Source organism: Chenopodium quinoa, unplaced genomic scaffold (genome assembly GCF_001683475.1).
Source record: "Chenopodium quinoa cultivar QQ74 unplaced genomic scaffold, ASM168347v1, whole genome shotgun sequence".
NCBI classification, from domain to species: Eukaryota; Viridiplantae; Streptophyta; class Magnoliopsida; order Caryophyllales; family Amaranthaceae; genus Chenopodium; species Chenopodium quinoa.
Genome location: NW_018745395.1, coordinates 449853 through 464891, shown reverse-complemented (window position 1 = coordinate 464891; position 15039 = coordinate 449853). Strand labels below are relative to the sequence as shown.

Sequence of the window (15039 nt, the reverse complement as noted above, 5' to 3'; positions counted from 1 at the left end):
CTGTCCCCACTTATTGAAGGGACTCTATAAAAGTTAATACATTAGTAGAAAAAACTTCTTTAATCATCTACCTCAAATTTGTTGCGGTTATTTTAAAAAGCAGAACAAGTTATGCTTTATTTGGTGTTTACACCAAAACTCATAAAGAAAAGACTCCAATCTGACAAAAAAGGAACATTAACACTTCGAATGATTAATCTTCTAGCATTGTCAAATGAGGCCATAAGGGCTTCAAATAATTGATTAGGGTTATTTCAAAAATAACACATTTCATTTCTTTTATTTTTTATTTATAATTTTTATGGTAAGGAGAAGGACCCTATTGATCTTGAACTTCTCACAAGTCAACCCGATTCGAGTTCCGATTCGAGTTAAATTGAGTACAGTAGCTAATTGAAGTCACACACTCACACTCATAGCTCATCGTGCAAGTCGCAAACCAAGTCCCGCCAAAATTCAACATTCTCCTTGTAAAATCATGAATATTACGGAGAGTTCCTGAAATTATATATTCCCAAAACCTTGCCTGTAAAACCCTTTTCAATTTTCTAGGGTTTATCATTCCATTACCCAAAATTTGTCTGCTAAAATCAGGCCTTTTTCTACTTAATCAAATTCGATTATAATGGATAATTCCAATCCCGGAGTTCCGTCGAATGATCCAATCAAAGAACTATTTGGTCCTCCACCTCCAAGACGCCCTATTCCCAGCAAATCTTTCGATGCTCTTGTTAAAATTTTCTCTCTCTTCTCTGATCAAAACCCATTTTCTGAGTGTGCATCTAATGCTAAACTTCCAGGTACTTAATAAGTTTTAGTCATTTTGTTGCTTGATTTGATTGGTTTTGATTATTTGGGTGATTTGGGATTGTTAATTTGATTATATTTTATAATGGGTTTGTTTGAATTTGTAGAGTTTCCCAGGCAGTGTCGTGATAATCTGATCGATTCCAGGCGACTAGCTTCAGGTACTTTTGTGCTATAATCTGCTATAATTTTATTTTAGTGTGCAATCGAGGGCGATTCGAATTGGGCTTACTAGAAGTGAACTCACTTTTTTATAATTTGCTATAATTTATGTTTGTCTTAGGTTGTGTATTATGTGTTGATTGTGCTAATCACACTCTGCATCTTAGGTGTGTCTGAAGTTTGCCTGTTGGATTCATTTGCGCTCGATGTATGAATTTCTCGGTCATTCTATTGTTGATGAGTATTTGGGTATGAACTTTATCATTTGAAATGAATGATCAAATGGTGGAGTCTTGCAAATTCTATAGAGATAAGATTTAAATAGGAAGAAAATGCTGGGTGAGGATGTTAAAATATTATTTATGAGGCTAAATTTTGACATTTTTTGTTCATTCCCTTATTTTTTTGGTTTAAGATGATTTATGCAGTGATGTGGAACATGTGGTTGTACCAAGAGTTGAGAAAGAAGCTTCTAATACATTGGCTGGTTCTGATACTGTGGAGGCTCATATTTTGTCTGTTCATGATCATGAGGCAAATAACGAGAGGGTTCCTGGGGAAGGTTGTAAAGACATCGGTTTCAGTGGCTCAAAACTAATAAATGAGTTGGGTAGGACCAATAAAAGTAAAACCATGGAAAAACTGCCTTCTGCTGAGGAGGGCACCAGCACTGGGATGGCTGAGGTTGACAAAGTGCATGAAGAATTGTCAGGTATTGAGAGAATTCTGATGGATGAATCAGATGATTTTAGTGTATTACAACTGTCAGACAAAAATGTAAATTCTAATTTTTTGAATGAATTTGGCTGTCTTTTGGACACAGATGTTTTTATTAATAATTCTGTGATAGCTGAAAGCAGCAATAGTGCAAAAGTGACTGTTGATGGGAATATGAAGGGATATGGGGCAGAGGAGAAGAAACAAAAGCATGTGGAAGTCAGCACATCAACTTCTGGAGGTGATGAAGCAAAATCTCATACTCATCTGTCTGTGGTTAGAGAGATATCTGACTGTCGAGAGGTTGGAATCCAACATGTTGGTATGTGTCCTGGAGAGGCTCAGATGCCTCAGGGAAAGCAGAGAAAAGCTCCTCAAGGTTTATCTGAATCTGAAAATCCTACTTTTGCTGCACCAAAAAGCAACAATACAGGAGGAACAATCTCAAATAGCATTATGATGAGGAATAAATCTAGTGCTGTTACTAAGGGAAAAATAAAGAAGGTTAAGAAGACATCTGCGAAGGATGTCAATTCAGGAAAAAGTAAGATTTTATCTATAGATAGTGGGACTTCCTACAACATGAGTTCTGGTGGTGTTGATCCAGTTGTGTGTGAGAAGATGGTGAAGCAAAGTGTATATGGTAACACAGGAAAATCTACTGCAAGGAAGGTATTGTCTTCTTTTTGGATTTAAATATGTAATTCATGAAATAAGTTTGATGTTTTTGTTCAAAAGTTGTGAATTTTAAATTATTTAATAGTTACTTTAAGATGACGCCTTTGTCTTAGGGAGTATGCGTTTGTCAGTTATTTGCAATGTTGCAATCTCTTGGAATAATTTCTGTTTCTAATTATTTTCATGGATTGGAGAGGTGCCCATTGTGGCTTTCCACTTCACTCATTCTTGACGGTTGGTACTAGCATATAAACTCTTGTTTCTTTCTAGAAGAGAAGAGGTCTGCTGGTGACACTTGACAGTGTGTTCTTCCACGTCTGACCTTCCTTCTATATCAAATATAATCTGTTTTGAAGTCCTCTTAATTTTATTCTTTTTCCTCTTCTCTATAGAGTTGAATTTGAGAAGCTTTTGCTTTTGATGGTAGAATCTTCCTTGATCTCCAAATCTTGAGAGTTGTGTGAGGTTAATTTTGTATATGACATTTTGCTACTATTGCAAGCTTTCCAATAATAACTATTTTTTCAACTGGATATGTAGAAGACATGTATAAGTTAGGATAAAGCTTATATTACTATTTACAAAGTATTCGATGTGTGCAAAAATTTGTTTTCTTACTTTCCATGGAGTTCTATTTATCAGAAGTTTGGAACATATCTATATTGATACATACTTTGTAAAAGAGGTAGGAATTGCGAAGCAGCAGGTTCTCATTAATTGTCAATTCTTTTCATATTTTTTTAATAAAGAAATTCAACATTTGGTTGAGAGGTTCTGTGTAGCTAATTTAACAGTACTTTAGATTAAATTTAAACTTATGTTTGTTGAGAAATAAAAGACTGAATCATGTGTTTACTTAACTTTAATTGTTTATAAAATAAAACTGTTTTAATCCTACTTCATATATCTCTCTTGAAAATTTCACCGGATTATACTATCCTAAACCATTCCAGTTTTTAATTGGTCTATGAAAGATATAAAAGCGCACATTGATCTTAAGTAACCACAAAAATGAAAATGTATAAACCATATAAAGTTTTCTTCTCACATTTTAGTTACATTCTCCTTATTTATAGGTGGGTAGTTCTAGTGTTCTACCTTATTTCCGCTTCCGCATGTATTATCTTCTGATGTTGGTGAATTTACGAGAAAGATTATGTCTTTTGATGACCACTATGTTTGGATTCAATATGAATTTATGATACTTTAAATGCTTAATTTTGTTGATATTCTACTTTCCTTTGTTAGGTTGGAAATAATTGGCCCAAGAGTTGTGCAAAGATTCATTACTCTCGCCAGGAGTTACTAAATATTTGGAAGGTAGGTGTGAAGTGTGGCTCTGTTTGATAAGCATGTTCTGTTTGATTGGTCCTATTCAATGGTTCTATTTTGCATGTTCAATAATTTTATATGTCTATTGCGGATTGTTGTATTGGTTCTTTAATTTGAGCTTAATTCTAGAGTAGCATTGAGAAGACATGTGCACTTATTTGGAAGTCAACTACTTGTTGTCTTCTTTCATTCTTTCTTATATCAACTTCAAAACTTTAAAATTATTAAGCCAAATTTTGTGCTGACAAGTGACAAATCTTAAGCTTGTTGATGTATCCTATTCTTGGTTTGTTTGGACTAGTTATTGGTAAGTCAACATAACCTGGAAACTATTCCCCCTGTTATTAAAGTGCCAATTGTTTATTCGATGTAACTGCTGTTATAATATGGCTTTAGTTATCAAAAGTTGCGCATGATGTAAGTTGTATGGAGTATAATGGACATCATAGTAGTTTTTTTTTTTTTTTTTTTTTTTTTTTTTTTTTTTTTTTTAATATTTTTTTTAAACCAAGGATATCATACTAGTTATACTCACTCTAGTCATATTATACTAGTTATACTCACTCTAGTCATATTAATTTTGAAAATTAGCAACTGATAATGAAAACTAAGTCTGGTTTTCAAACTTGTTTTAATAAAAAAAATCTGAATTAAAACTTACAATAATAACAAACCAGCTGTCTAGTGTTACATTTATTTTCTTTGCTTTTTTTATTTATTAGCTGTTCTTTTTTTATTTCTTTTATTACTTATTGCAAAGTATATGTGTTTAAAGTTATATCTCTTAGTATAAATGTACCTTGTAAGGATGAGATGAATGCTAGATTTACAAATTTTCCTATATAGTTCAAGCTTGAATATAATAATACTTAAAGTAGAAGGAGCAATTTACCGTCCAAATAAAAGAGAATAGGGTTAGAGAGCCTTTGGGGGGAGGGTTAGTGTGTACAACACGTAGGATACACAAACACTTAACCCAACACGTGTGTCTGGACGCGGCTTTGGATACACGACAATGTCATAGACATGCCAAAAAAACCAAGTCCCTTTTTTATTTTATTTTTTTATTTTTATTTTTTAAAATGTTTTTGAACACTTGGACACGAAAGTGTACTTTGATATGACGTGTTTTTCCTTTTAACACACCTCATCTTTGGAACTCTCTCTCTCTCCCTCTCTCTTTATTTAGGAGAGAATGTGAGAGTTATTATCATGGGTGTTTTCATAGCTGATTTTTAGAAATACAAATTGGAGGTGGACGAAAGCAACGAGGTGTTGTTTGCTAATTAATAGAGTGAGGGGAGTGGAGGAAGAGATTAAGCCAAAAGAGAGTATTAAAAGATTGTTAAGTGAGATTGTTGATTTCGATGTATTAAATTAGTTTATGTAATAGTTTTTGATCCGAGAAGAGGGAAAAGTGGGGGTGTAAAGAAAGAAAATGAGGAAAGAATTAATGTGTGCAACTGCTCAAGTAGTTTATGCTAATTCAGTTTATAAAAATTATACTTCCTCCGTTTCGGCATCGCGTTGAACGAAAGTCAAGTTAGTCTTTTGGTTTTTAATTGCAATATTGAAAAAATTGCACTTTTCACACACACTCCTTTGTGGTTTACTTAGAAAAAACATAGTCATGTACTCATGTGGGGTTTTGTTAGATCCCTCTCGATATACAGTTCCACAATATGAATTTTTTTATAATTCTTGGTTAAGTATAATAAATGATATTGATGGTGTAATGTGTGCATTGGCAAGCATGAAAACTCTAACATTGTAATTAAAAAAGAGTGAAGTACTATCTGGATTTTTGATTTTAAGACCAAGTCCTTTAATTTTGTTTATGCAATGCAATTTCTCTAGCGATTTGTTGAATAATATTGAAATTCCTTTTTTTTTTTATTAAATTTTTTATTTACATTTATAATATCAGTTGTCTTATGGCTGTACCCGTGACCCATAATGTGAGATTAATGTTTTTTCCATATCCTTTTTATACTTGTACCCGTGTCCATAGCCGATCTCATTCATTCTAAGTGTACATGCCAGACACCTGTGGCCAGTGGGATATTGCTGAGTTAAGGGTAGCAAGAACATCACATAATTACAATTTTGGGTTGTTAGTCCATTCAATGCATAAGGATAATTATTTCAAATCCTCACCTTATGCTCTTTTTCTTTGGATAATTAAGCTTCATTCACCTGTGTGATATAAGGCTAGTTAGAAGTTTGGGTGCTTACCACTCATATATGTATTGTAATATGGTAAGGGGAGAACTGTTTGTTCTCACTCCCTCAGCTAGCCACCCTTGTTTAGCATAGTGTTTAGGATTTCTGAAGTGCATCAGGCTTGTCTTTGCTAAGTTTTTTATGCACTTATTGGTGGCTTTGTTGGGATTTGAAATGTGGCAATATTGTAGGTCTCACTGATGGATAGAAAAGTTACTAGGATTTTTGTAAGTAGGGTTTTTGTCTGTACTGTGTCTGTGGAGTGTGGATACTCTGGGTAGAGCTTGTATACCTTGCTTCTCTTTGGTGTCCGTTGACATGTTGCAAGGACTTTTCTTTGACCTGTTTGGCTGTCCCATTTAAGTTCTAGTTTGATCAGTGGCATTGTATCTCTTTACTGGCTTTAATCTTATCATTGATTTTTAGTTTGATAATTTTAATTCATGTCTAAATTCTGAAAAAAATTATTCTTCAATATTTGTTGCATTTGAAACCAGTTTGTTTTTGGTTTCTTGTTTGTTTCAGTCTTTATAGATTGTTGCTAGCTGATATTTTGTTCCAAGTCTCTGTCCTTCTCTGAAATGAGTTAGCTGAGATATATCTTTACAAAATTCTTAGTTTACTATTCTTATGATATCTTTAACTTGATTTTCTTGAAGATGACATCTGTTCCCGAGGATATCCTGAAAATTGTACGAGAAATTGATGCTGAGGTACATAGTAAATACCAGGATTCTGCCGCTGGAAAAAAGACTGTGAGTTGTATCTGGTTGCTCTGATTGTTTTTCCCTTTTTGTGCTCTAATGTGATAGCTTGATCCTCTTTTTTTTGGCTACATTATAGTTGAATGATCATATTACTATGATCCTCTTCCTCACTAAGCTTATTATGATTATATGTGAATGTGAATTGGATGGAGCTCATTTTGCATCGCTTTTATCTCTTATTTAACACTGCAGTAAATATTTTCAAATTAGTCTTTGTGAATTATTGTCTACTTTACCTGTATGCTTATAGTGTCATTTCTTTCATATAATTAGTAGCACTATCTATGGAAAGTTGAAATTAAGAAAGTAGGCATCATCTATTTGGACTATTTGGACTTTGTGAAGGCAAGGGCAACTGACAAGACTTTTTTTGTTTTTCCTTGAAAAATGCTTTGTTTTTCACATTGGGGTTCTTGTGTCAAGGAATGGTGGATTCTCCGATAATAGATGTTAGTGTTTGTTTCCTTTGGCAGTGTTTTGTTTGGGCTTCTCCATGGTGGAATATGAAAGGAGATTAGGGCCATTAGGCTTATAATTGATGTGGAAAAACAAATTATTGTCAATAATTGCCACTTCTTCTTTAACTTAATTATTTTAATAGTTTCACTTGGAAAAGCACAGATAACCAAGCCATAGCTATAAATCATACTTCATTTTTTTTTGTTAATATGTACTACTACCTCCGTTTCCAAAGTTCCCATAACATTAACTATTTGCACACAAATTAAGGCATTTAGATTTGTTCCTCCCATCTCTTCAAAGTCCACCACAGGGAAAGTTTTCCACTTTTTATATCTCTACCTCAAATTTGACATCTTATTATTTTATTTTGTTTTGCTCTTATATTCCCCCCCCCCCTCTTAATTTGTCGTTTTGACTCTTTGTTCTCTTAGTTGTGTAAATGTTTTCATCACTCATGTTTTACACTTCCTCCTAGCCTATTAAAAGCTTTTTTTTTTTTGTTATGTTGATCATTTATAACAGGATGCTGGCAGTGCTAAGAAGAAAAACCCAGGTCCTCCTACAGAGAATAAAATGGCTGAAGAAGAGGTAAAGAAATGGTGTCATTCATTTATGTATAACAGGATATACTAATTATTTTTGTTGATGCTCTTTAGTTTTGTTGATGCTGTTAGTTCTAAATTTATCCATTTTCTGATTTTCCGTGCCTTTCTGAAGGGTCCAGTTTTGATTTTCATAATGACCTTTATCTTTCTGCCACATTTAACTTTGGCAGTTTTTATCTATTTATTTATTTATTTATTTATTTATTTATTTATTTATTTATTTATTTATTTATTTATTTATTTATTTATTTATTTATTTATTTATTTATTTATTTATTTATATGTGCATTATTATAGTTACTATGAAATGGAATATTAGGCTTTTTGGAAGTATGAACGTACGGGAAATTTAACAAATAAAATGAAACAATAATTAACAGACACCAGTAAGCTGGAAGTTAGCATAAGAAAGCTGACATGATAACTTCTGAAAGCAAACCTAATTAAAAGGTATCTGGTATAGTGGGAGTATCTTGACTATATACATTTATAAAGAGTGTATGAAGCTGACTGATTGATCTTCACAATTAGAACTCCTGGATTTGTGAAAAAGGACAATCAATGAATCAATCAAAGCCCCATAAGTGGGGTTGTCTACATGAACCAAAAGTGATTATTCCGTATACTTATCCACCAAAAAAAAAAGTCCTCCATACCTTACGTTCAAATACCTCATTCTCATGCAAATCCATATGCTTCATATCCTTCTAACTCCTTCCAACTAAGTCATTTTCAATTTCCCTCTATCCTCGTTTAACTCTCCATGATCCCACTCTTCCACTCTTTGTACCGGTGCACCCTGGGATCTCTGTCTTACATGCCGGAACAACGCTGTCGATATTCCCTTAGTTTGTCTGCAATGCTTGTAACACCCACTTTCTTACGAATTACTTCGTTTCTGATTCTATCTCTTGGAGTGTTCCTGCACATCCATCAACATGCGCATTTCCATAACCTTAATGTGCTCCTTAGAATCCAGGTGCATGAAAAAAGACAAGAACTGATAATTGTATATTTTATAGCTAGCATATTATGTGATATTATTTGTTTTTTGAATAAAATTGGATTTGCTGCTGATCAAACAAAGATGTGGGAGCCAGGTGCATGAAATTTAGCTCTTTGAAATTGGGGACATGAAGACCTTCCCACTGCCCTTCCTCATCCCAACTCTTCCCTGGTTTTCTTCTATTCAAGCTTGAGTGTCTAAAATGATCTAATTAATACGGAGTAGAGTTTTAAACCCCAACTTGAGGGTGGTCAAAGAGACGAAGACCCAATATAACAGCTTTCCTGGAGATGAATTGAATCTGTTCCCCACATGCGCATGGATTAAACTATTCTGTTTTAGATGCAGTTTTATACATATTGCTTGGAACCATTGAGGTTTCTTTTTGATCTGTTTTGTATGGTGTTGTTTGGGGTTTGGAGTAAACCTAAGTACCTAACCAGTCAATAATCTTTGTTTCATAAAATTGTTTTGAGGGGTTTACCCTCCAAAACCTCATTGATACATAGATATTTGAGTTTAACTTCAAATTACAATTAATCTTTATTCCCTCTAGCCCTGCCCTCGTTCTTCACACCGCAACCCCCCCCCCCCCACAAAAAACAAAAAAAAAAAAAAAAAAAAAAAAAAAAACACACACACACACACACATCCAACCCCTTGCTACTCCATCCTTACCATCACAACATTAAAACCATGACCCTCACAGGGGTATCCATTAGAAGTAGAACCCAAAGTTTCAAACACAGAGACATGGTCCTTTGATTGGACACTGATGTGGGACATTTTAAGCTGATTTGTTTACTAGATCTTGTTAAAATTATAACCTCAAATCTATATAACATAATTATTTATTTTAATGTCCCTTTTTTTTTAAAAAAAAAAAACTCTACTCCCTCTTTTTAAAGAGTGCCCTAATGTGACTAGGCATGCATGGCAATACAGCACTTTGACCAATAATACTTTTAGTTATCAATTATGTATAAAATATAAAAAGTTGGTATTTGAAAACTAAACTTTGAGACGTTTCCAACAAGTAGCCACATGACTATATTTTTGTCTTATGTATAAATCACTAACATTGGTCCAAGTGGATTATGTGAATTTTACAAAAACTCAAATTGGGGCTCTTAAAAAATGGGGGAGTACTTTTTTTTTTTTCCTACGAATTTGTGTCTTAAGATGATTTGTTGAATTTAAATTGTAACTTACATTTTGTTTTTGATGTATTGGGCTGATTTGTTTGCAGCATCCATATTTGACGACTTGACATTGTTTGCAACATTTGCTAACATTTTTCATCTTGGTGTTACCATCTATTCAGGGCTCAAGCATCCCAAAGAATAAAAAACGAGGCTCTTCTTCAGAGGCGAAGAAGGAAAAGAAAAAGGTTTTATTTATTTTGTTTTATTTTATATATTCTCTTTTATTTTTTTTCTAACATTGGATGAAGTAGTCAAGAAAAGCCTTTGTATTTATGGGGCTTTAGCTTGTCTGCTTGCAATAGACTTTACAAGAAATCATGCGAAGCAGATTTTGGAGAAACCTAATATTTTAAGATGACTTTTTCTACAAGCAATTATTTGCCATTCAAAAAGTTACCATGAGGGAGTTTGGGGAGGTATCTTTCAATAGAAGATATGGTGATTCTTACTGAGATATGGTCTGTAGTTGGATATCTATTAGAAGCATTGTTCCTAGCTCTTCCAGGGGCTCATCTCAAGAGTTGTGTTTTTCTGGATTGTCCTGTTCAGACGTAATTAATGACTGGAGCTTTCTTCATTTGCTTTCCGAGTCTCCAAATGGTTCCTTATTATAGTGCACTTTCCTATAGTGACTGCCTGACTGGATGCTACTAAGAATTATTACATGTTGTAGGGACACAATCAGGTGTCTACACCTGTATTTCACATTCTAGATGCTGTTAATTGAGTTTTCTCATTTGCAGCTTTGATAAAATGAAGTACCGAACTTCTATCTTGCATCCCACAGTGATTTGCTTCAATATCTGTCATGGAACTTAGTAATTAATGATCATATCTTTATCAAATTTACTAATTTCTCTTGATCAATAAGTTTATGTTTCTTGTTTGAAAGTAGTAAACAGAATTTTTTGTGCCTGTTGCTTCATTTTAAAAGTTTTGTTTTGCTGCAGTAATTTAACTTTTGAGGTAACACGTTCTTTTTTGCTAATTTAATTCTACAGAAGAATAAAAGGAAGAAACGAGCAGAAATGGATAAGAAACATGGTGTCAAGAGATTAAAACTTACTACTATCGTGAAACCAAAAATTATTGCACCCTGTCGCCATTATCTCATGGGAAGATGCCAAGAGGTGGTTATATCTTATTATTTGAGTTTTTTTTTTTTTTTTTTTTTTTCTCCTGTTCAATTATGATTTGAAATTAAATTGATAGATTAATTATTTTCACATTCGGATCATCAGCATGTAGCTATGTGTTTTATTTTGTTTACTGCATTTGGTGGGTTATATAATTTTTACTGTTAAAATTGATTTTAAGTTGTATATTTTGTATCTTCTGTCTTGTGCTATTCATGTGATGTTGCACTTTCTTTTTAGCATTTTATGTACCATCTCATGAGATTGCTTTTCATATAGCTGTTTACGGCTCAATGGTCTACAGTTCTCTTGTCTTTTGATTAATTGTTCTTGCGTAAGTCCAGTAATTGACCACATGTTTTGCAAAATTTAGTATATTGCGGAAGGTGGAATTTGATGATACTATGGAACAAATTTATGTAATATATGAATAAATGCGTATGTCATGATATCTAACAAGTACTATGTAATTTATGCTTTGGATCCTCTAGTCTTTAGCCAAGTTTATCTTTTACCTAAGGGCATTTAGTCTGGTTATATTATTCGGTAGTGTTTCCTTGCTGTTTTGAGTAAATAGTTATTTATATATTATAATAGGTTTCTCATATATGCCTTTTCTATTTTCAGGGTGAGAAATGCAAGTTTTCACATGATGTGATACCACTGACAAAATCCCAGGTACAATAATTGAACACTATCTGAGGATTAACTGATTAGTATTATTGTCTAGTGTCTACATACATAATAGCTATCATATTAATCACTTTGTTATGTCTATTTAATGTTCATTTTATTCACCTTAGTGAAGGTTTCCGTACATGGTTAATGACTTGGAATATTAGGCATCTAAGAACCATAAGAAGTATCAAATAATAGAAGATGAGTGTAGCAAAAACTTGTATGCTATTATAAATGTATAGGAGCACCCTCAGGGATAGAATTCAAAATGAGGATTGTTGGTGTAAGGTTGTTGCTGTGAGGCTAAGATAAGAATGAACCTACTGTGTTGATTTTGGCATGGGTGACATCCCATTGTGTCTTTCTAATACTTCTATATATATATATGTGTGTGTGTGTGTGTTCATAACTTGTCCACCCCCCCCCCCCCAACCACCCTCCAACACCCCGCACCACGAAAAAAAAAGGAAAAAAAAAAACCTATTTATTTGGCGATCAATTTAGGGACCTGGTTAAATGCTTGTTGGAAAATCTGGCCTGGCACTCGTTGAACATTGATCTCATAAAATTTGATAATGGGAGAAAAAGATCAGGTCTAGATGAAAAAGAATAATCAATTTCTGCTCACATAGAAATGAAAGGTTTCCAGCTAAGAACTGGATTCTTCTTCATGCACTATAGTTTTCATACCATTGACCTGATGCCTCTTATAAGGCTCAGAGGAGGGAATGAGTCATATAGCCTTGTCATGTACGTTAAAGATTTCTGTTTGTGTCATTACGCATTTTTGTCAGATTTGTTGCATGGACTTTTCTATTTGCTCTACTCTCTTTCTCTAAGGCTCATCCTCTTGTTCACTTCTTGCTACAGCCATGCTGTCATTTTGCACGTCAAGCTTGCATGAAGGGGGATGATTGTCCATTTGATCATCAGTTATCCAATTATCCATGTAACAGTTATGTGTCTACAAATTTTTGTAGCAGAGGTGATAGCTGCTCTTTTTCACACAAGGTATATTCAATTATTCTTGCATCTAATTATCTTATCTTAAAACCAGCTGTTTTACTTGCTGAAAAATATTTATATACATTTAATTCACTTGTGTTTCATCAGATTCCAACTAAGAAAGTCGCAGAAACTGCTGCAGGAGTTTCCCACTTTGGGAGTACTATTCGAGATCAACTTGACAAGTCAGATTCTAAACAGCAGCTTGATGCTAATGCATCCTTCTCTTCTGGTGTTGCGACCCCCAAGAATCTGAAGGAGAATATAGCAACTCAAGCCAGTTTGCCAGGAAAGGCACCAAAAGGTTTAAGCTTTCTTTCATCCGGAAAATCATCACTGAAGGATTCTGGTAAGCTTAAAGAAATTGATTTATCCCAGAAAAGTGGCAGCGCTACAGGAACTAGTAGTCGGCCAAATATAGCAACAACAGCTGTCAATGTAGTTAAAGATTTGATTGATACCCCTGCTTCAGACACACCACAAGGGAAGGGTTTTATCTCATTTGTGAGACACTCAGCTGGTAGTTCAGGGGATAAAAAACAAGCTAACCCCTCACAGCACAGGGATAATTCTAGATTTTATTCATTTGGAAAGTCGGAGAATGTGAACTCATCTCACAAAAGCGATGATCCTTCTGCTACTAGTGATCAGCTAAACAAGGAAATGTCAAGCAAAGTGTTAAGTGTTTGTGGGATGCCTGAGGCCAATCCAGTTCCAATGAGCCCCAAGCAAATTAGTGTTCCGTCTTCTGGTGGATTTCCAAATTGTGCTGGCAAATCACAAGCTACCTTGCCTAATAACGGGCATCTGGGTTCCCAGATGAGAGAAAGCGAAAGTGCAAAAGGATCTGAGAAGGCAGTACAACCAAAGCTTTGGGGTTCTCCAGCTTCTTCAGGTCAATCTCCAATTATGATTGGAGTTAAAAACACACCAGGCACAGCTCAAAGAGCTCTCTTATCCACACTCTCATTTGCGGCAAAATATGGATCTGGGATAAAAATGACTTCAGCAAGTTCTGCCAAGGAGGTCACAAAGAATGAAAGGGCTAGTAGTGGTAGTGGATGCACACAGGACGAACCATCAAAAGCTTCAGCAATTTTGGATTTCTTGTATAGTGGAAGCAATAAAAAGAAGCAATAGAACACTTCGTAACCTCCAAGGCTCCAAGGTATTAGTCTATGAAATTTCTTCAGAACACATAGCCTTAACTTGTAAATGTTTGAAAAGCTTTATGTTACTGAAGCAGCGACCTTATGCACTACTAATTTAAGTGACATAAAACCTCAAGTGATGTGAAGTTTAGGTCAAAGATTTTGCCAAATTAGCTCACAAACCGTAACTTGCAAGAAATTCTACCCTCTTCTCTAATTTTTATTAGTTGCGCACACATACTCTCACTCTCACTCTGTCGTTAAAAGATTTTACCTTATTGGCATTTTTTTTTTTTGGCTTTAGGTGACTAATAGTTAGCCATTCAACCTTGCGTTGGAATAAAATCAAGAATATTCTTCTCCGTGTGAATCATTCATGTATCAATTGTACTTGTATATATGCATGATATTAATAATAAGATATTTTTCAAAAATTGTATAGTGATAATAATATGTGTTTGTGGAAAAAAAAAAACATGTGCACAAGGGCTAGGACCACCCACCATAAGAAGGGTAAAACCTTGAGCACATGTACAAACTTTGAGTCTGACACAACAAGCCATAACTTGGCTGTTCTTCTATTTGTTCTAACGTAGGGACATTTACAATTTTATGTCCCATCTCAAATAAAACGTCATAATTACTGATGAATTTTCAGCTATTTGTCACAATATTCATACTTCCTTGCAATAATAATCTTGTCCAAAATAGATGTCATTACGTATTATGGTTATTTGTCAATGTATTCATACTTCCTCATTCTTCTTATCTTATCTGAAAAAAAACATGTGATGATATCTATTTTTATGGTGTGTCGGTGTAAGTGTTTTAAGAGTGAGACTATTTGGTTAACGTTAGTTGTTTCAAGGGTAAATTGGAGAGGAAAATAATGTTTTACAAGTGGATGTATAGTTATACGTAGTATATGAAGTTCGTTAAAGTTTTGGGAGTGGTATCCAAAATCTGAAATTAAATTTCATTTACATTATTGCTCTTTGTGACTCTTGAAAATTATTTAGTTTGTACTTCAAGCTTCTATGTCATTCACAAATCACAAGTTCAATTATCTAATTGGCTAACTGCTCTTCTCTCTTGGTTTCTCCAA

The 15039-nt window shown here is 34.0% G+C and overlaps 1 protein-coding gene across 4 annotated transcripts; it reads left to right on the top strand.

The window, feature by feature from the left end:
- The first annotated feature begins 438 nt into the window (after positions 1–438).
- On the top strand, positions 439–14435 carry LOC110712890. 4 transcript variants are annotated; one of them, XM_021891354.1, is made up of 13 exons: positions 785–800; positions 915–968; positions 1137–1308; positions 1398–1681; positions 1793–2358; positions 3613–3684; positions 6579–6674; positions 7671–7736; positions 10084–10149; positions 10966–11094; positions 11728–11778; positions 12649–12789; positions 12892–14433. In XM_021891354.1, the coding sequence occupies exons 4-13, from the start codon at positions 1603–1605 to the stop codon at positions 13921–13923; spliced, it is 2298 nt and encodes a 765-aa protein (XP_021747046.1). In that variant the 5' UTR covers positions 785–800; positions 915–968; positions 1137–1308; positions 1398–1602; the 3' UTR covers positions 13924–14433. The 4 variants fall into 4 exon arrangements, with proteins under 4 accessions (XP_021747044.1, XP_021747043.1, XP_021747045.1 ...); XM_021891352.1 differs by lacking the exon at positions 1137–1308 and having other exon boundaries at positions 439–800; positions 1385–1681; positions 6579–6632; positions 12892–14435; XM_021891351.1 differs by lacking the exon at positions 1137–1308 and having other exon boundaries at positions 439–800; positions 1385–1681; positions 12892–14434.
- The last annotated feature ends 604 nt before the right edge of the window (positions 14436–15039 follow it).